The sequence below is a fragment of the Castor canadensis genome, chromosome 17 (genome assembly GCF_047511655.1).
Source record: "Castor canadensis chromosome 17, mCasCan1.hap1v2, whole genome shotgun sequence".
Lineage (NCBI taxonomy): Eukaryota > Metazoa > Chordata > Mammalia > Rodentia > Castoridae > Castor > Castor canadensis.
The window spans coordinates 66,832,758-66,855,916 of record NC_133402.1 but is presented as its reverse complement, the minus strand read 5'-3'; the positions used below and the strand labels follow the sequence as shown (position 1 = coordinate 66,855,916).

At 37.9% G+C, this 23,159-nt stretch overlaps 1 protein-coding gene across 1 annotated transcript in view; it reads right to left on the bottom strand.

Annotated features, from left to right (window-relative positions):
• Nucleotides 1–3,457: 3,457 nt before the first annotated feature.
• The window catches only part of LOC141418516 (uncharacterized), a 147,589-nt gene continuing 127,887 nt past the window's right edge, over nucleotides 3,458–23,159 (bottom strand). The window contains exon 4 of the mRNA XM_074059300.1: nucleotides 3,458–5,512. Coding sequence (XP_073915401.1) covers nucleotides 5,406–5,512 — 107 coding nt within the window. The 3' untranslated portion in view covers nucleotides 3,458–5,405. The remainder of the gene's footprint in view (nucleotides 5,513–23,159) is intronic.

The window sequence follows — 23,159 nt, the reverse complement described above, 5'->3', positions numbered from 1 at the left end:
GAGAGCATGCAAACCAGATCCTGCCCCACAACTATAACAATTTCTGTTAAACCAGGGCATCTTGTTCTCCAAAAAGGATATTCTACCTCTCCATTGGGACTTCGATGGACCAGCCCTCATCTGGTCATTTTCATGACACCCACTGCTGTCAAGCTCAATGGGTCCCCCAATGGCGGCACCTCTCAAGGAACAATTAGAAAATGGAGAAGGGAATTGGAGGACTCTTGAAATTGTCTAGGGAACAACATTTCACAGTGGTTCTCCTGGCCAATGCCCATCCTAATGCCTAGGTTCTTGCTCTCCTATTCTTGAGCTTCCTCCCTTGTGTCATACTACATGTCTGCTATTGCTAATCAAAATTTTAACCAGTTGTACCTCCAGGGACACCAACCTCTCCAAAACGCCAGGATAGTTAGCTAATACCTGCCATTCACGGCTCAGAAGATTGGCTCGAGGCCATTTACGACCTGTGGCTGCAAGGGACCTTCAGCAACTTCAGGGAAGAGGAAATCTTCATTTTCAGAGCCTGGGTGTACACCATCATGAGACTCAGCACCCCAACATTGTTTGCTAACTAACCATCCCTTCCCCTACGCCACCCCTTGCCAGCTTGAGGAAGCCAGAGCAAACACAACGCCCCCCTTCCTTAACAAACAAAAAAGGGAGGAATGTTGGCAATAATGGCGCCCATAGGTTTCGGTTCTTACTGGACCCTTAAGCTTGTTTTCCAGGGTCACGGTCCAGCCTCAAGTCCAGCTTGAATCCTCCTTGTGCCCTGACCTCCAATCAGCATGAACCATAAGATCCTAACCAATCAGATCATGCCGAGTCTCATTGAGGGGTATTTAAGCCCCTGCCCTTCCTGCTTCTCTCTCTCTTGGCTCTCTCTCTCTCCCACCCGGCAATAAAGAATCTCTTGGCCAGATCACTCCTCTCCACGTGGTCATTTTGGGGCCTACATTTCCAACACTTTTGCTTTAGTTATTATTCAGGTAATATCTCACATTGCCTGTGGCTGGAGATACTCCTACCTACCCCTTCTGCATAGCTGGGATGACAGGCATGTACCACCAAGCTTATTGAGTAAGATGGCATTTCACTAATTCCCCCCCAGGCTGCCTTCAAACCACGATCCTCCTAAGCTCAACCTCCCAAGAAGCTGGGATTACAAGCGTGAACCACCATGCTCAAATTGTGATAGCTTTCTATAATAGCAACAATAGACTAGGATTGCCAGTGGTATGCCTTAATAAAGGGAGAGAAGAGGCAGTTAAAGGAAGGGAAGGGGAGGGGAGGAGAGCAGAGAGGAGGAGAGGGGGGCTAAGAGAGGGGAGGGGAGGGAAGGGAAGGGAAGGGAACCAAAGGGAAGGGAAGGCTCTACAGTCCCTCATTCCAGCTCCACAGAGTGTGACCTGACATAAGCAAGCAAAACACCTGCCCCTTCAAAATGGCAGCTGGCTGAGTCTTAGAATCAGCAAGCTACCATCAGCACCCAAGAGCCCACGGGAGGACGCTAGAGGACTTCAGGCACTTGTGTTCCTCCAGGCTCCATTACCTCACACTGAGCCTCCTTTAACTGCATAAGTGATGCTGATCACAGCTACATGTGAAAACAGGCCCAAGCATGTTCCCCTCCCTTAAACAGGCTGCCCGGTCAAGAGGACAGAAAATTTAATTTTCTTACCATCTTTTTTGGGTGTAGGTGTGTGTGTGCATATTTACATACATTTTTAATAATAAGGAAAAGTTTTCCTGGAAATATTATTTTTCTTTATGAAACACCTTTCTCAGACTGCTATTGGAAGAGGGAGGAAAGGCCAGGTGCAGTGGCTCATGCCTGTAATCCTAGCTACTCTGGAGGCAGAAATGAAGAGAATTGCAGTTCAAGGATAGCCCAGGCAAAAAGTTAAGGAGAGCCCATCTCTGTAAATAAGCCAGGTGTGGTGGTGTGTGCCTGTAATACCATCTACACAAGAGGCCATAGGTAAGAGGATTGTGCTCTGAAGCTAGTCCGAGACACTATCTAGAAAATAACTGAAGCAAAAAATGGCTGGGGGTAGAGCGCAAGTGTTAGAGCACCTGTCTAACAAGTGTGAGGTCCTGAGTTCAAACCCTGGCATTGGAAAAAGAGAAGAAGGATGAGAAAGAAGAGGAGGAAGGGGAGATTATGCACTTTCACATTAACTGATTTAAATGTGAAAGGACTTTTTAATAAGGACATTTTCTTTCTAAAATTAAGCATGCAGCAGAACTCTTGCAGATGTGCATGGATAATATCATATCAGAAAGATTTCTCTCATTTCTCAGGGTTGCATTCTGGGTCCTGGTAAATACTAGGTGAGAGCCACATAAACCAAAGCTTTCTGATCTCCATTAATTTTAACCTTTTTTTGTTTTGTTTTTACTTTCTTGGTGGTACTACTGTTTGAACTCAGACCCTTGTGCTTGCCAAGCAGGCACTTTACTACACGGGCCACACCGCCAGCTCTGAAATCCACTAATTTTAAGAATACAAAGCGGTCCTCTGTCCAAAATTTGGAAAACCAGTGCTTAACATCAGTCATCCTCCAACTCTGCAAAGAAAGGGAAAGTGTTCAATTGTCAGGGGAGATTCTCTCGGGAGCTGAGTAAGGCTTGCTTTGTGGCGTGTCAAGACGTAATGGTGTATAAGCCAATGCATTGCAGGATGAGAAAAAAGTGAATTTCAGTGATAAATATTTCATATTTATATTGTCCATTTTATAATTTCTACATTTGTATAGCTTTATAACATCTGCAATAAGTTCCGTATATTACATTAACATATATGACAAGTATTAATGTATTGAGGGACGTCAGGAATGCTTTGCCTAGGGCCCACAATTTTTAAAATGTAGAGACTATTAATATAAGAAGCTAGATGACTTGTTCACATTGAATTAAGGAGTGACCAAAAGCTTTTGAAAAGCCTCTTAGTGTAAGGACTCTGATATACAGAAAACACACACCAAAAGAACTGTTATATTAAAACAAGCAAATTCCAAGGTGAGATCTATTGATGAAGAGAAGTTTTGTATAAACTATCAAATGTGTTGGTTTCCATTTTACTTGTTTGAAGGAACTGTTCCAGGTGAAAGGGCCATTTCTTTGTCTAGGCTTCCCAACCACCATAGTTTGCAGCATCTAACTTCACTTATTTCCCATATTAAGTTTGGGTAGCTTAATGTCCGATCCTCTTATTCCTCTTGGGAGAAAATAAAACTGCTACTTGCCACTGCATTAATCTACAAATTTCAAAGCAAATTAAGAGGTAATTTCTGTTTTTTAATTTTTATTTTTTTATTATTCATATGTGCATACAATGCTTGGGTCCTTTCTCCCCCCTGCCCCCACCCCCTCCCTTACCACCCATTCTGCCCCCTCCCCTCCACTCCCTTGATACCTGGCAGAAACTATTTTGCCCTTATCTCTAATTTTGTTGTAGAGAGAGTATAGGCAATAATAGGAAGGAACAAGGGTTTTTGCTAGTTGAGATAAGGATAGCTATACAGGGAGTTGACTCACATTGATTTCCTGTGCATGTGTGTTACCTTCTAGGTTAATTAAGAGGTAATTTCTATACAGACTATGTCCTCAGCAGAAATTAAAGTAAGAGCTTATGACTTTTAGTAATGATATCTTTGTTTTGTCTTTGCTGCTATAATTTGGCTCCAATTTACACTAGCCCTCTTGTCTCACACTCCCCCATAGCATACATCCTCTACTTCTCTCTACTTCTCTGTCCTCATGTATTTAACTATTCCCTTTAGCCATCTACAGACTATGACTCATACATGGGGTAGTTAGGATCTAGTGAGAGCAAAGAAAACAGGGTCCCAAATAACTGGCATGGAAAGAAAGGATGACAATAAATATCACAAAAACCTTGTTAGAGACTGACAGCTACACATAAAACATCCATGCTTCCTTTCTTAATACCAGACCCAAGACAGAAATTCGAAGTAAGTAGACATGAACCTTTGAATGCCAAAACCTTATGGGCTGGGATGACAGACTCTGGGACTCTTGGTCCTGAGAACTAGAGGCTCACAGGTCCACGTTCTAGCAGACAGAGACTTATGGTGCCAGGTGCTCAAGCTGCAGGCTTATTGCACTGGGCTTTGATTGCCAGTGCCCAACACTCAGAAACTAGTGTACTCCTTGACTCTTAGGAGCAGCCAGCTCCAGCTAGTGTTACAGTTCCATGCTTTGAGCGTTGGAACCCATAGCTCCTAACTGAAGCCACTGTCATAGTTCTCAGCCTCACATGTGAGGGCCCTTGATCCTTAGGTCTTGGAGGCTCCCCCTGGAACTCCTCCAGCAATTGGGACCTGCAGTACTTTGTCATCAGCTCTTCACAACCTCCTTTATACTTCCCCATCCTTCCTCTCCTTCACCACCTCTGCTTCCCACTATCTCTGCCCTGCTGCATCTCTGAGATGCTCCAACTATCATCTCATCCCTACTGCTGCTGTCAATACCACTGCTGCTTGTTGTTGCTATTTCCTCTTCATTTTATCAACTCAGCCCACCACTTTACCCTTCATAAAGTTCATAAGTAGGCAAGAACAGACCACTTGGGAGAAACATTTTATTGAACCTTACTATTCCAGCAGCAGGTGGAGGCAAGGGGTGTCTTTGCTCTGACTATAAAAACAAGCTGACCAGCCCAGCTTTGTAGCCATAACAGGGTCGTGGCATGGGAAAGTCATGCAAATTTGGTATTGTAATTTACACCAATCATCACAGGCCTTACAATAAGGACCAATCTCAGTCTTTCATTGAACCAATCACAGGCTTTCTACTGAGCCATCAGAGAAGCGCCTTCCCCCTAGCTGGAGTAAGAATAGCTGCAGGCAACAGGATCATCTAGAGTCCACTGAGTGATGGCCTCCAGGGCAGGTGCAGGTTTCCACTGGAGCAAATCCTTCAGGAGCAAAAGTGTGGCTTCAATTGCAGTGACCTTGTCTCCGGAGTGAAGTGTACCTTAGTGTGATAGTCGTCTTGGAGCAGGCTACTTTAGAAGCAGGCCAGCAGTTTGCAAAGGGTCTGTTTGGCTGGCAGTTTCCCACTTGAGGCAGCCTGGCATGGGAAGGGATCTGACAACTGCCACTCAAGCAACGGAATGGCTTGTTCATAGCAGTTCAAGTGTATTGAAAGGGAAAATCATCAAAGAGTAGTATGTACCTCAAATAATTTACCTGAAGTTAGCATTCTTAAAGTGATCAAAAGAGCTTTGTTCTTACAACATTTAATGGTGCTTAGCCTCCTTTCAAATGCCCTTCTGAGGGTTGAGCCCCTGCAACCTGTCTCAACATGGTGCTCTGGTTGGTGAGATGAAAGCCTGGGTTGTTGGGTTGAATTTCTTGGAAAGCTCTTCATGGTGTTTAGAGGGACACCCTTTTGTCCTTCTTTCCTTCTTTCCTAGTTCCTTCTCCTGAAACTTGAGCAAAATGGCCAGAGCTCCAGAAACCACCTTGGATGATGATATAACCTGAAGTGAAAGTCAGGAAACAGCAGAAAAAATAAAAGGAATTTGAGTCATTTATGATTGTGGAGTCATAAAAAAACAAGACAGACATCTGTATTTCAGAGACTGTTGGGGCAAAGGGGAGGAGTTGTTCTGTCAAATAAAGTTGAACCTCATTCTAAATGATATGGCAATGATCTTGGGAATTCAGTGACAAAAAATAAAGGAATACTTTCCTGGGGTACTTTTAGTAGCATCTGAGCTAAAGCTAGATGACTGAATAGGGTTTTATCATGTGGTCAATGCCACAGAACTATGAAGAAGGTTCCAAAGACCTCATTGGATTCACTGTGCATCAAATTTAATGAAAAGAGCACAGCAGCTCCTTTCTGAGTCTCTGCACATATACCCTAGGTATGGCTTTTCATGTATAAATCTTCCCAATCAGAGGCCTGGGTCAAAACCACTGTCTGCTATGTAGCCTTCACTTAGTGTACTTAGAAGTAACTCCTATTGAGATGGAGTGTTAGGCCCCAGGCCCAAACTCCAGGGGTTCCACATCTCAACCCCAGCCACTACCCCAATGTGGCAGATAATGAGACAGTCCCTATGAAGGCAAAGAACATGACCCAAGACACAGTTGGAAGAGGCCCACTTTCAGCCATCTTGGGGGTATACACATGAGTTTTAGGTTTAAATAAACCAAGAATTGGGGCAGGGGAAAATTATGCATAGTGATTAAACACTTCAGGTCAAAGTATGGCCTGGTGGGTCTTATTTCAGTAATTATTTTGGGGGAGGCATTCCAGAGAAGTTATTATCACTGTTATCACTTGAGGGAAGTAGCCTATTGAGGAAAACCAGGTCATTATTGTCTGGCCTGTAGAGGCTCTGCTGTTCCCTTCCTTGGGGTCACTTTCCTCCATCCCTCCTTATAAACAAATTATTAATAAGTCCTGTCTTTCCTGGATTCCGGGGTAGACTATAAAGTGACTGAGGAAGGAACAGGTCACAGCTAAGAACACTTATATAAAATAAAGACAGGAATGCCAAGTCTTTCTCCTGTTGTTCGTTAATTCATGGGCTCAAGTAAGAAGTCAGTGATTTTCTACAAAAGTTGTTTAAGCACCTGTTACACTATAGCACCAAAGACTCAGTCATTCATACACAATCCCACATCATGTGTTATTTGGAGATTTTGGTTTTCATGTCTTTTAAAAACTTTTTAAATTGGTATATCAGAGTTGTACAGGGAGATACATTGTGACATTTACATGTGTGCTCATGATATATCTCTTTTTTATTGTTTTGTTGGATGGGGTTACGTTGTAGTATTTATAAAAGTTCTTATAATATACCAAATATATCATACTTGAATTCATCCCTCCACCATTCTCCTTTAGCCTCTTTCCCACGATTCATGGAACAGTTTCAACAGTTATCATTTTTGTACTTACATAGGTAAATACAAAATGTAACATGTGTACATATTATTTGCACCATATTCACCCTCCTACCCCCTTTCCCTACCACCTCCCCCCCTGCTACTGGTACAAATGTCCCCCCCAGGTAGGACTTGTTCCACCCTCCTGTTCCCCAATTTTGTAGAGGAAAAAAGAAAAAAACTGACATTTTTGCTTGTTTGAGATAAAGGAAGGTACACAGGGAGTTTCCTTGTGATATTTCAATACGTATGTATTATAACCCCAATTGGTTCATCTACTCTATTTTTCTTCATTCTATCTAAGTCCCCTTATGGTGATTTCAACAGGTTTAAGAATTCTATATTTATTCTTGTATAGAAAGTACATTCCACCATATTCACCTTAACTGCCTCCCTCTCTCGTATGTGACGTCCTCTTAGTGTGACCAGTGTTAAATAATATTGTTGTATCTGTGTTATGTCTGTATTTCACATATGAGAGAAAACGTGGCCCTAGTCCTTCTGAGCCCGGCTGACTTCGCTTAAGATGATGTTCTCCAGTTCCATCCATTTACCCACAAATGACAAAATTTCATTCTTTGTGGGTGAGTAAAATTTCATTGTGTATAAACACATTTTCTTAATCCATTTGTCGGTAGTGGGGCATCTTGGCTGTTTTCATAGCTTAGCTATGGTGAGTAGTCCTGCAATGAACATGGGTGTGCAAGGGACTTGGTTGTAACCCAACTCATATCCCTTTGGCATAGGCAATGACTACCTCAGTAAAATGATATATCTTAACTAGATTCACTCCCGCCATCTTTCTCCTCATTCCCCCTCTGCCCTTTCATAGAACAATTTCAAAAGGTCTCATTGCTCTGTTTTCATATGTGAATATGAAATACATCCACCATATTCATCTTCCTTCACCCTTTGCTTTTTATGTCTTGTGTGGTGATATAGATTATCACAATGTAGATGACATCAGAGTGATCTTTAAGCGACTATTCATGTTTATAGTATTTGCATATCTTATGGACTTAATCATAAAAATGCACAATTTTCAACCTTCCTCAAAATATTTTCATAATGGCTTCTGTCCCGATTTGCTTGCTCAGTATTTGGATAAAAAAGAGATAAATGTATAATTGTGACTCTGTGGTCTGTGAGCTTACAAAGGATTTCAAGCCCATGGGTTTACATAACTTTATAGCACCTTAGTGAATTAGACATCACTCATGTTCTTTTTTATTCAATCAAATATATTTTGTTTTGTCTATCATGCCAGTCTTAAGGCCTAGCAGAGAAGTGGCACTAAGCATTAAATAATTATAATAAAATGGAGAAATAGTAATATAGAAGCCAGAGCAAGGTTGCAGGAAGCCTGATAATCTAAAAACATAGCAGCTTTTGCTGGGATGGGCTTGAGAACATCAAAGAGGGAGTGACAGTTGAATGGAGTTGTGAACGATGAGAAGTGCTGGACGTCAGGAATAAAGGGCATTGAAGACAGGCCAAATGGCCAATGAGCAGCACATATACCTGAGACAGCCCAGTCCGTCTGAGGAATAACAATTGGAGTGGCTGAAGGGCAAGGAAAGGGTGGAGGGAGTTAACCTGGCACAAGAGGGCTACCCAGGGGCCAGAAAATAGAAGACAGTGCGCACTAGCTAGAGCATTTCTGTTTTCTTCTATAGACAAAGAAAAGTTACTGAAGGATTGTAAGCAAGGGAGTTGTGTGATCGATTTACAGTTTGGGAACAATTCTGAATGCAGTGCCACAAATTTCCCAGGAAAACAAAAACAGAATTACTCATAAGTTCCATGACCACAGTAGAGCTGAACTTGCAACTGCAGAGATATAAAATTCTGAAGCCAATTTTGCATATTAAAAATTATACTGAAGTGTTAGGAATAAGATTATATGCAGCAACACAAATAAAAGTGCTTAGGATTTCCAAAACACTGTATCCTTATTTATCAGAGAAGAAGGAAAGGAGAGACACTAAGACTCACAAAATGCCAATGTCTCTTAATTACTCATATATATTTTTATCTTTTTGTTGGCTTATTGTCTTTAAATGCCTCCATTAAAACAGAGAATTAACTGTGTAAAGTGTTCATTTATGAGCTGACAAAAATAAAGAATTATATTTTTCTTGCTCAATTGCTCCTTTCTTATTTCTTCCTTTTAAAAAAATTTAAGTGGCACTTGTATCCATTTCAAATGCCATCAGTCATACTTTAAGCAGCAGCAGCATTAATCAAATATAAAAGGGTACCTTGCCTTTTTTAAAAATACAGAAGTGGTATTTGAACATATATTTTTACTCTTCACTCAGCAAAAAAAAAATAAAAAACAGGGTATCATGGGCATTTACTTAAGACTGGGTAAAATGAATTAACTGTCTAAATAAGACAGCAGAGCAAGGCAGATCTTCACAACTTCCTTAACATGCTAATGTACTTTTTGGAAAATTTCCAAAGATGATCCTATGAAGTTTTTTCTCCCTCTACCCATATATTACTTTAAAAGAATTATCCTTGAAGCATGTAGACTAAATCTTTTTTTGCCTTGTGGAAATAAATATACATCAGGCATCCAGTGTAGGTTTTTGTAGACCTTAGTAGAAAAGTTCAGTTCTGCTTTTAACCAATTTGGTCTTGGGAAACTTGCTTAATCTCATAAAACCTATTTCTTTAATAGCAAGATGTGAGTAATTGTAAACATTTCACAGGATTATTTGGGAGCAATATGTTTATTATGTATTGTGCATTAAGTGTGTGACAGTGCTTGGCACAGACTGAGTACAGTAGATAAAGCTATTATTTTCACTAATACTCTTATGATTGGAAATGCTTTATTAGCATAAGGTCACCCCTATTAGAGAGAAACCCCCCTTGCCACAAAACTCCTATGATGTCATCATTTCATTTGTCAAAATCGATGATAAGGGATACACTCATCATTGGTTAAGAAATCTGCTACCTGAAAATCTCCTCCTGGGTTTTTGTGCACGTCTGTAACTTTGAACTCCAAACTTTGTTTAAGATGGGTCTTAGTTATTGTGCACTCAAATATAAGAAAAATGTCTCACAAGAAAAAGATACCCGGACACTAAGCTTTGGGTAATCTCAAAGCTTGATCCATGCCTCCAGCCCTTTTGGCTCTGGTTATTTTGGAGATAGGGTCTTGCTTTTTGCCAAGGTTGGCCTGGATCTCAATCCTCCTATTTTACCCATCACATACAGTTGAGGGGACTGGGCATATGGCACCACACCGAGCTGTTGTTCACTGACTTGGGGTCTTACAAATGATTTTTTGCCTGAGCTGGACTGGAACTGCAATTCTCCTGATCTCAGCCTCCCCAGTAGCTAGGGTTACAGGTGTAAGCCACTGATGCCAACAAAAAAAATTGATTTTTTTAAGGGCAACTAGAATCAAAGATAATCAGACACACAGAGAAAAGAAAAAATGTAAGCAAGGACCTGCAGGAAGAAACGATGACATGACTTACTGGTATTTTCACAAAAAGATTACAAATAGCTATGCTTACAGGTTGTAAAAAATACACAGCAAGTCAAAAATACCTGAAGGGCAGAAGTTAGATGATAAGACAAGAATTTGAAAAACAACCAAGCACTGTTTGAAGAAATAAAAATTGTAATAAAAGACAATAGAGTAAAAACATGAAAGAAAATTAAATATAAATACTCAATATAATAAAGTGCACTAAATAACATTTAAAATTAAAAACATGTTTGCTGGAGATATTTGGCAGCAAACCAGGCACAGAACTAAACTAATTAGGAAATAGTAACCTGGTAGATGGATAAAGAGATAACGTCCAAAGCATTGAATGTAGAGATAAAAAGATGACCATTCAGAACTTATGAGATTCAGCAAAGGCTGCTCTGGGAGGGAAGCTTATAGGAATGAGTGCCTACATTAAAAAACCAGAGACAACTCAAATATATAACCTCAGTTTCTTTGGAAAATAGGAACAAATAAAACCTAGAATTAGAAGACAGAATGAATAAAGATCAGGACACAAATTCATGAAATTGTAGAGAAAAGAACAACGTAAAAAAAAATCATCAGCAGCAACACCACCAACAACAGCTGTTGGCGAGGATGCGGAGAAAAAGGAACCCTTTTACACTGTTGGTGGGAATGTAGACTAGTACAACCACTCTGGAAAAAAATTTGGAGGCTACTTAAAAAGATGGACATCGATCTACCATTTGATCCAGCAATACCACTCTTGGGGATATACCCAAAAGACTGTTACTCCAGAGGCACCTGCACATCCATGTTTATTGCGGCACTATTCACAACAGCCAAGTTATGGAAACAGCCAAGATGTCCCAGCACTGACGAATGGATTAAGAAAATGTGGTATCTATACACAATGGAATTTTATGCAGCCATGAAGAAGAACGAAATGTTATCATTCGCTGGTAAATGGATGGAATTGGAGAACATCATTCTGAGTGAGGTTAGCCTGGCTCAAAAGACCAAAGATTTAAAATCGTATGTTCTCCCTCATATGTGGACATTAGATCAAGGGCAAACACAACAAGTGGATTGGACTATGAGCACATGATAAAAGCGAGAGCACACAAGGGAGGGGTGAGGATAGGTAAGACACCTAAAAAACTAGCTAGCATTTGTTGCCCTTAATGCAGAGAAACTAAAGCAGATACCTTAAAGCAACTGAGGCCAATAGGAAAAGGGGACCAGGAACTAGAGAAAAGGTTAGATCAAAAAGAATTAACCTAGAAGGTAACACCCACGCACAGGAAATCAATGTGAGTCAATGCCCTGTATAGCTATCCTTATCTCAACCAGCAAAACCCCTTGTTCCTTCCTATTATTGCTTATACTCTCTCTACAACAAAATTAGAGATAAGGGCAAAATAGTTTCTGCTGGGTATTGAGGGGGGGAGCGGGAGGGGGTGGAGTGGGTGGTAAGGGAGGGGGTGGCAGGGGGGAGAAATGAACCAAGCCTTGTATGCACATATGAATAATAAAAGAAAAATGAAAAAAAAAATCAATGAAAAAGCTCTTTGAAAAGATAAAATGATTAACAAATCCTTAGCCAAAGCAAGCAAAAGCAAGACAGAAAAGACCCAATGAATAAAATTAGACATGGAAAAGGATACCAGTAAAATCCAGAGGATCTCTGGGGAATGTTTTGAAAGCTTGTTTTCCTATAAGAAATGGATAAATTTCTAGACACATATAACCTACACAAATTGAACCAAACTAAACTATGACAAACCTATAGCCAACATTGCAGTAAACAGGAAAAACTACAAGCATTTCCTCTAAAATCAGGAACAAGACAAGGGTGTCCAAGCTCTCTATGCTTACTCAGTACACTGTTTGAATCCTTAGCCAGAGGAATAAGGCAAGAGAAAAGAAAACAGGGATACAAATAGTAAAGGAAAAAAAGCCAGATTATCCCTACATGCAGAAGATGAGATCCTGTACTTAAAAGACCCTAAAGCCTGCTCCAATAAAAACTCTTTTATCTGATAAACATTCTCAGCAAATTAGCAGGATACAAAAATCAACATACAAAAATCAGTAAGTTCTCAATACATCAACGATGAATGTGCTGAGAAAGAAATCAGGGGAAAAGATCCATTTATAATAGCCTCAAAAAAAAAGCCATCTAAAAGTAAATCTAACCATGGAGGTGAAAGACTTCTACAATGAAAAGTAAAACACGCTGAAAAGAGAAACTGAAAAAGACACTACTAGATGAAAGAATTACCCACGCTCATGGATTGACAATTTTAATATTGTAAAAATGACTGTATTTCCAGAAGGGGTCTACAGATTCATTGCACTCATCAAAATTCCAATGACAATCTTCACAGAAATAGAAAAATCAACTCTAAAATTCATATGGAAACACAAAAGGTCCCAAATAGTCAAAATGATGCTGAGCCAAAAGAGCAATGCTGGAAGTATCACAATATCTGACTTCAAACTATGCTACAGAACCATAGTAACAAAAGCAGCATGTTACTGTCACAAAAGCAGACATTTATACCAATGAAATAGAATAAAATGCCCCTAAATAAGCCCTGAGAGTTACAGTCATCTGATTCTTGACAAAGGTGCCAAAGACATATGTTGGATAAAAGACAGCCTCTTTAACCAATGGTGTTGGAAAAACTGGATATCCACATGTAGAAGACTGAAAATATCCCTACCTTGTACCCTCTATAGAAGTCAATTCAAAATGGATCAAAGTCCTTAATATAAAACCCGAAACTTTAAAATCACTATAGCAATTTTAAATTTTAGCATGTAGTATTCTACTTTACAGTAATAACGATTGGCGATTGTGTGTGCATGTGCAGATGTGTGTGCACACATAACAATTAATGTAATAGATGTTAACAATAATAACTTCACAAGGAAAACATCTGAGGAGAAATTACCTGGTAGAATATTTATGGTTAAAAAGAACATGGAATTTCCACTTCTGTTAATGGCAGGGTAATTAGGAAATACTCTCCCACTGAGCGTTACTTTCAAAGTCAGATGGAACATTTTAAAATCTTTTTTGTAAAGTATTAAAGAGTTAAGAATATGGTAAGCAATTGCCAGCCAAAACCTAAAGATTGAGGGTCCCTTGGATTGTCTCCATCCTGTATTTGCCAAATTTGAAGAACTAAGTAATCGTTTAGCTGTTATTTGTTTTTGTTTTGGAGGGAAACACCCCGGATTAAAGAAAAAATTAGAATATAGGGCTCATGAAGAATGGGGGACACTTTGATAAACCAATGACCACTAAGCTTGAACTCAGAGTTTCAATTCAGTAGTTACTTTGCCCTTTCTACAGTGGACTGCTGCCTGGCTTCAGGTTATTTCTGTGCCCCAGGATATATCAAGCTCTGGATTTGAATTAAGGTGGTTATGAATTGCTGGTGCTCTCAGGTACCAGGAAAAGCAAAGTAAACTCTCTTTGGAGGAAAATAACAACCACAACTATTTCTATAAATAGCATTTCAATCACAATGAGCAACACACGATAGAAGATGATCAGTCATTTGTGAAGACACAAAATTATTTGATAGGCATAACTGTGACTCAAGTCAACTCTAAAACTAGAAGGGGAATTCAATGGACCAAAGAAACCAAAAATGGATTTTAAATCTTGCTGGTAACTTGATTTGTCCTGAAATATTCAATTGCCACAGGAAATAATAAAAAGACCACAAAGTTTACCATCCAAAGCTTTGTGGTAGCTTCAAACTGCAAGTGTGATGACCTAAATTTCCTAGTTCTATACCATCCCTGAAGAGTATGTCTTTATCATCATATTTTTACAAAAAGAATTTCAGTCTCTTGCTTCCATAGAATTAGGCTTCCGTTGAAATTTTACAGGCTTCCATGTGAAGCAAGAGGCTTCTTCCTGTTTCAAAGAAACTACACTGAAATTAAAGTTTGCATGAATATTCTCCATATGGGTACAATCAATGAACACTTGGTGAGTTTTAGAGAACGCTATTTCCCTGATCACTTTATAAGACAATCAAATAGATAATACTTACCATGGTATTTCTCAGTGTTGAAGAGTCTATAATTAATATTATTTCCTACTTTGGCTGAATTATAATTGAAACTTATTTTAATTATGATCTATGAAAATAGCACATTGAGTTGAATATACTATGAAGTAATTTAAAGTTGCCATGGCAAGCTATTTTCTTAGACAGAAAGGCAAAGCCAGCCAGCCAGAAACAGATAGAGAGAGAAAAGAAAATAGAGCTCAGTCTCAAAGTGACTAGGTAAGTAAAAGAAAGCCACCTTGTAGTCAGACAGGAGAGCGACCTCAACAACTTCATCTGGTGTTCATGCTGCTTTATTAACCTTTTGTTAATTCAGCACATTCAGATTGCATGCCAATCACTGAGCTATTATAAATCACTGGTATTTTTTGATGAAGTAACTAGCAAATGTCAATCAGAGGAATCACTAATGTATGGAGTCCTTAAGTTTTTAAATTTTTAATGTCTGTTAACAGACTGTTAACTTCCTTCCAACTCAAAGATCTCTGTTTATGCAGCTGTTGTTTTAATCCCATTATCAAAACTTTCATGGTGCCCGAATTTCATTCAAAGTATGGAGTCAATCCTTGCACCAAGAACAAGCCATAAACTGTCCTTTCTAGTTTAGAAAGAAGTGACTACAATATTAAGTAGAGTAAGGCATATTATCAACACAGAAGTAATTACTTAGAACCCTGAGTGTAAAAACTTTGGTGAAAATTTTTTATCAACAAAATATGAGAAATTTGCCAGATAGCCCAGAATTATTAAATATGTAATTATTCAATGGTGTCATTTGCTAATGAATATCTATTTACCTGATATTCCTTTCCTTACATTGTGGAGTAGCATTTCCCTTCAAAAGAACTTCCATAAAAAATGTAAAAAAGATAAAATAAAAAAAAGAGTGAAAAAAAAAGAATTTCCATAAAGAAAAAGACATTGAGGTCTAAAGAATACTAAATATTTCTTTTTTTCCTGAAAAATCAAACAGTGCTTATTTTCCAGCAAAATGACTATGGAATTCTGTCTACTCATAACACTTTTATAATTTCCATCATAGAAGTGAATTTCACTCATGTTGAATGATATCTACTATTGAGTGCCTGGTGGATTTCATTTATTCATAATACAAAATCATTAAGAAAACTCATTAAGAATTATTCTTCTCTCTATTCTAAGGCATTCCACTTTTTTCTACAAGATGAGTGTTTAATTTTGAAGCCTGCAGAGAGATGATGGCTGGTAGATCCTAAGCTCAAAAATAGGGAAATACATTACAGCTTCTACTTTTTTCAAGCTGCACCTGTATTCTTAGAATTTGTTACTATCATCCCTGTTGTTGAAATTAGACTTCTAATTGTACACTTGATCCCAGACAAGCTCTATTGGTAACAGTGTTAGCACATAAACATCCTTCAAGTGCTAGAATTCAACACTTCAAAAGCTTGAAATATTTACCCTTTTTGATTTAACAAGAATAGCTTCTCAAGGTAAAAGAAAGAATAAATAAATTTACTCAAAAAGCTAAGGTAGACCTGCCATATGATTCTGTGATACCTCTTCTGGGTATCTACCCAAAGGAACGTTAAGTCAGGATACAGTAGAGACACCTGTACAGAGATGTTCATCATAGCACTCTTCATAATAGCCAAGCTACAGAAACAACCCAGGTGCCCTACAACGGATGAATGGATCAAGGAAATGGAGTACATATACCATGGAGTATTACTCAGCCATAAGGAATAATGAAAACATGGGGTTTGAAGGTAAATGGATGCAATTGGAAGACACTGTGTTAAGTGAAGTAAGCCAGGCTCAGAAAGAAAAAGGCCACATGTTTTCTCTCATACGTGGAAGATAGATCCAAAAGATAAACATATACACAAAAACAAACATGAGCAATAAAAGCTCATGTGTAGAAGCTGTTTGTAATAGTGGAACTACTCTATGGAACTTGGGGAAAAAGGGAAAGGAAAAGAGAATGACAGAGCATCAGTAATATCATAAATACAGTATCTATGAAGGTAGATGATATAAGGATATATACTGAAAGGCGTTGAAAAATGGGGGATGGAAGGTAAAAAGGTAAGGGAAAGTAATGGAATGGGTTGAAGGGACCAAAGTAAGGTACGCTCACAGTGGGGATACATTGAGAAACCCCTTTGAACATCGACTTAAATATTAATAATGAAAGACAGGATTGTAAAATAGGTGCAGACGATGGGAGGGAACTTGTAGGGGAGGTAAATGAAAGACATTTAGGTGAGGTAATATGGTTGATAGACTTCATATACTTATATAAAATGGAGCAAAGAAACCCCTTGCAATTGCTTTAAGTGGGGCCGGGAGGGAATCAAGAGGTGAGCAGTGGTGCTGATCTAACCAATGTATAATATAAGCCTATTTGGAAATATAACGGTGAATCCCCCATACAATGAATATATCCTAATTTAAAAAGAGAAATAAATTTGAAAAGAAATAGAGATGATTTGCTTTCGGTTTGAATTTTACTAAGGATATTGAGGTAATTAAAAGAGTAATATAAACAATAAATTACTGTTCATCAAACAAAATTTTTTAAAAACTTGATTATAGACTATTAGTCCTATAAAACATTACCTGTGTTTAAATCATTATTGGAACAAATATCAAAGAAATAGCAATCATTGTAACCTGGTTTACCTTTTGTATCATTTAGGGGATGGGACTAATTTTTAAAACCTCATTGAAGTTACATCCTCTCATGACAAAAGGTCTGATAAAACTAGATACAATAAGGAATGTACCTCAACATAATAAAGGCTATATATGACAAACCTGTAGTCAACATCATACTAAATGGGAAAAAACTAAACCCTTTCCCTCTGAAGTAAAAAAGACAAAGGTGTCTACCTTCTCCACTCTTATTAAACATAGTCCTGGAATTCCTAACCAGAGCAATAAGACAGGAAGAAGAAATAAAAGGAACACAAATTGGAAAGAAAGAAGTCAAGCTATTCCTATTTGCAGATGGCATGATCTAATACCTAAAAGACCCAAAAAATTCCACCAAAAAAACTCCTAGACACCAAAAGAAAACCTTCAGCAAAGTAGCAGAATACAGAATCACTTTACAAAATTCAGTAGCTTTTCTATACACCAACAACGAACGGACTGAGAAAGAATATATGAAAACAATTCCATTTATAATAGCCTCAAAAGATGATAAAATACCTAGTAATAAACTTAACAAAGGAAGTAAAAGACTTTCACAAGGATAGCTATAAACCGTTGAAGAAAATCGAAGACATCAGAAGATAGAAAGAGCTCCCATGCTCATGGATTGGCAGAATCAATATTGTGAAAATGGCTACACTACCAAAAGCATTCTATGTGTTCAATGCAATACCCATCAAAATCCCAATGACATTCATCATAGAGATTGAAAATTCAACCCTAAAATTCATGTGGAAGCACAAATGACCACAAATAGACAAGGCAATACTAAGCAAAAAGACCAACTCTGGAGGTATCACAATACCCATCTTCAAACTATATTATAGAACCATAGCAGTAAAAGCAGCATGGTACTGGCACAAAAACAGACATGAGGACCAGCAGAACAGAACAGAATACCCAGACATGGATCCAAGCAGCTGCCACCACCTCATTTTTGACAAAGGCGCCCAAAACATACAATGGAAAAAATTGTCCAACAAATGTTGTTGAGAAAGATGGGCATCTACATGGAGAAAACTGAAATAGACCCATGTTTATTACCCTGTACAAGTATCAACTCAAAGTGGATTAAGGGCCTTAATATCAGACCTGAAACTTTGAAGCTCGTATAAGAAGGAGCAGGGAATACTCTGAAGCAATAGGCATAGGCAAGGACTTCCTCAGTAGAACACCACCAGCTAAGCAGTTAAAAGAAAAGATGGACCAATGGGACTACATGAAATTAAAAAGCTTCTGTACAGCGAAAGAAATGGTCTCTAAACTGAAGAGACCACCCAGAGAGTAGGAGAAAATCTTTGCCAGCTATACATCAGACAAGGGACTGCTAACAAGAATATACAGGGAGCTCAAAAAGTATTTTGTAAGAAATGGACAAAAGAACTGACAGAGCTTTGTCAAGAGAAGTCCAATGGTCAAAGAAAATACGAAAAAAAAAAAAGTTCAATATCCCTGACCATAAAGGAAACCCATATCAAAACCACATTAAGATACCACCTCACTCTTGTTAGAATTGCTGTCATTAAAACAATTCTAACAAAAAAGGAACTCTCACACACTGCTGATGTGAATGTAAATTAGTACAACCACTATGGAAAACAGTATGGAGGCTCCTCAAAATACTAAACATAGACTTGCCATATGATCCAGCAATCCCACTCCTATGGATATACCCAAAGGATTGTGAGTTAGCTTACAACAAAGGCACCTGTACACCCATGTTTATTACAACACTATGTACAATAGCTAATCTATGGAAACAGCCAAGAAGCCCCACTACTGATTAAGAAAATGTGGTATTTATATACAATGGAATTTTATCCAGTCACAAAGAAGAATGAAATTTTTTCATTTGCTGATAAATGGATGGAACTGGAGAACTTCATCTTAAGTGAAGTTAGTCAGGCTCAAAAGGACAAAAGCCACATGTTTTCTCTCATATGTGGAATAGACACTTAATACAAATATAACCATTATTATAAAACTCAGGTCACACTAAGAGGAAGTCACATGCGAGAGGGGGAGTGTAAAAGAAGGAAGTTAAGAAGGTGGATATGGTTGATGCCTTCTCTATACAAGAATGAATACAGAATTTTTAAACCTGTTTAAATCACCATGAGAACAGAACTAAGATAGAAGAAAAATAGAGGAAATGAACCAATTCCAGATCCAGTACATATACACATGGAAATGTTACAAGAAAACTCCCTGTGTAGCTAGCATAAGCAATTAAAAATGCCTTTTTTGTCTCCAAAATTGAGGACATGAATGTAAATTAGGTCCTGTCTGGGGGCTGGTACCAGTGAGAGAGTGAAGGACGTAAGAAAAGGTTGTAGGAGGGTGAAAAGTGTGGAAATACTATGTACTCATGTATGAAAGTGGGAAAATGAGACCTGTTGAAACTATTCCAGGAATGGGAAGAGGGACATAAAGGAGAATGACGGAGGGGGTGAATTCAACTATGATACATTCTCAGAATGTTTGTAAACATCACAATGTACTCCCTGTACAATAATATGATATTAAAAATTTTAAATCTCATTGAAGTTGTTATAAGTACATAAAATACTTGCTCAATCAACAGCTCCATTGAAGACAAGGATGAAGGAAGCAGACATGAACAAGTACTTTAATTCTGGTGAAATTCACTTTAGACTTATCATTGAAAATAAAGTATATATAATTACAACAGCATTTAAGAAGGATTTGGTTTACAATATTAAAATAAGTATAGGGTCTCTGAGTTTTTGTACCTATACTAATTGTACAATGTTCAAACAAGAAGTATAATAAAAATATGGACATGAAACATCTCCAGTAGTCCCACAACCTGTGAGAAATCAGTTTCCGTGTTTTGAGGAATGAGATTCTAAATAGCTCTCGATGCATACATAGGTGATTTTTTAACATGCTTAGTCTAAACGCTACTGCTTAATCATCGTTCACTCAAAAACATGTTGGACAGAGATTTTCTTTTCAATAAATATTAAAATATAATATCAATTTTAAGAATCAGAGTTTTCTATTATATGCAGAAACCACAAATTTGGTTTCATTTTATTTTTATTCACATATATTAATTGTAGAAAGGGATTTCATTGAGATATTTCCATACACACACAATGTACTTTGATCATACTCACCTGTCACCTTCTCTCCTCCACTGCTTCCCTTACACCCATGTCTTATACACAGATATAAAGTCTAACATGAGAGAAAGCATGCAGTATCTGTCTTTGTGAGTCTGGCTCCTCTCTGTCTGTGTGGTAGTCTCCCAGGCATCACTGTCCTGCAAGTAACAATCTCACTCTTCATTACAGCTGAATAATATTCCATTGTGTATATATGACACATTTTCTTTACCCATTCATCATAAACCATAATTTATTTGAGCAATCCATGGATATTTAGGTTGTCAGCTATTAAAATGTTGCCATTCCAATATTTAAATTATGCTTTGCATATTTGCTCAGTCATTTCCTGACAATAAATTTAACAAGCAAATTTGTTGAACCAAAATATATCAAAATTAAGTTTTGGTATAGATTTTCAAAGAACTTGCAGCAATTTCCTTAATCATAATAGCTCAGTATGCTTTTCTTCAACTTTGCTAAAAATTGGATTTTTAAAATATCTATCTTAATGTGTCTTCAACTAACAATTGAAATTTTTCATTACTTTTTTTGTAGAAAACTTGGATTTTTGTTCATATATTGCCTGTCTGTAGTGCTTATGAAATTTTTTGAAGTTTTTTGGGTTTAGGGGGCTGGGGATTGAATCAGAGTTTTGGGCATGCTAGCCTCTACTACTGAAAATACCCTCAGCCTCTCTTGTGAAGTTTTTGAATGAATTTTTTGGTGTTTGCCTTGGCATTCCTGAAACCCAGTTTTAAGAAAGGTGTACAGTGGTTTACAAATCTAGGTGAAGTAGAGGAACACAAGTGTGACACATATTACCAGCCCATCGTTGCATTTCTGTGCTCAGTAGATGGTTTTGAATCAATTACTTGCAAACTAGCTTATTTCATTCACATTTCTTCACCACTAAATCAACAGTCGATTTTTCAAGAGAACAAATGTGCGACTCTATTTTCACCGTTTTTAAAGTATTTTGCAATTGAAGGCATCACCCTCAGTATTTCTGCAAAGGTTTTGACTACATTTTTCTTTACAAATCCATACAGTTATGTCTTTATGACAACTTCTACTTCATGAGTAATATCAGTGGCTGAATAAGCAGTAGGGACCCATCCCTCAGGACACAGTGGCATCTTTTCATCCACCTCAAACAGGAATAGGAGACCTCAAAAAGACACAAGATGCTTTCATTCTTTGGGTGAGCCAGCTCCCTTTCTGGCAGTATGCACCTTGAGAGACTTCTACTGACCCTCCCTCCACAACTACTGAGCTAACCCTGCACCCGCCACACTCCAGAGCTCCTGGCTATCAGTGTCTTAACCAATGGTTAGAAATTTTAAGTCTTTTAAAGGGAAGGAACTAATTATGGTTCAGGTTTGTGAAATACTACCTTGATTCCTCTTAATTTCAACTTTTAAAAATAATTCCACCTCATCTTAGGAAAGGAACAAAAACAGTAGCCTCATGGGACAAGAACCCTGCACAACTGTTATGGTCTCTCTCTTCCTTCACCAGATGGAAGAAGCAGCAAGACTCTCAGCTTCTCTTCCAGGTTTCCAAAAATATTGCTTCTGGAAAGCCCTGAGAAAATTAGAATTCACAGAGGAAAATTCCTATCTACCAGGCACTGGCCTTTCTGTGTTACCTTCAGGCTCTAACCAGGGCTTAATCACCTCCTGCAGCTTCTTTGTTGTAGGAAAAATAAACATAGTCCTCTCTTTTTCCAAAATTCCATTTTAACTAAAACATGCCTGATTTGCAAACATCTCTTTCTGAAATAAAGTAAATACTTATTCTAACACTTACCTCCCATTCACCTCATACATGAAAAAAGAGGTAATATAGTATATAGTTGGTTAAAACATACTTTTGTATGCACACATGAATAAAAGAATAAAAAAAATTTTTTTAAAAACATATTTTCTACTTTGCAAGAGTTGTTTTGTTTTGTTTTTTCTTTCCTACTTTTTTAAGTAAACATCTATCTTTGTTGAATTCATTTTACTCTCAAACTGGAAAGTTTTGGTGAAATTAAACAATGTATATTTTACACAATTACTCTACATTCTTTATTGTTGGGAATGGAGGTTTTATATGAAATAATATATTGAATAATAAAATTCTGAATCATTTCCCTCAAACCAGAAATAAGCTGTTTAAAATTGATTACTTAATTAAAAACTAAGTCAATATATGAAGCCAGGAACTTGGCTGCTTCAATGAGTTGTCTGACTCCTAGACAAGGGCAGAAGAGCTCTCCTCTCCTTTAGAGTGAAGAAGGGCCAGATTTCCAAATCTGACTCCCAAGAACACGAATGTTCATTTTAACATCGCGGAATGCAGCAGTATGCCTGTTTATTCATGTGGCTTGCTTTAATTGCTAATCCACTGTTGTTTCTGAGGTACTTAAAATTCAGTAATGAACACTCACATAATGAAGTATTATGTAGACTAATTAATGAATATATAGTACCACATAAAATTATTGCAAATGCCAACTGTTATCATTACACATGTCAGATTTAATTTTGTTTCTGAATCCAGGGAACAAGGTACCTAATTCTATATGTACTACTTCATTTCGTTTATGGCAATGGCTCTCAGTTCCTCCCCAGATCCTTAATGTAGGCACTTCTAGTTAGCAGAAAAATCACAGAAACAACCTAGATTTCCAGTAAGGACAATCATATATTTAATTTAAATGATAGCTCTCCCATTTCTAGCTCTCTCAGTGTACTTCTCCCTTCGGAAACTCAGTGCCATGAGTTTTTATATAACAACAATAAGGTTCTTCACTCAACTCTTGCTGAGTGGGTGTCTT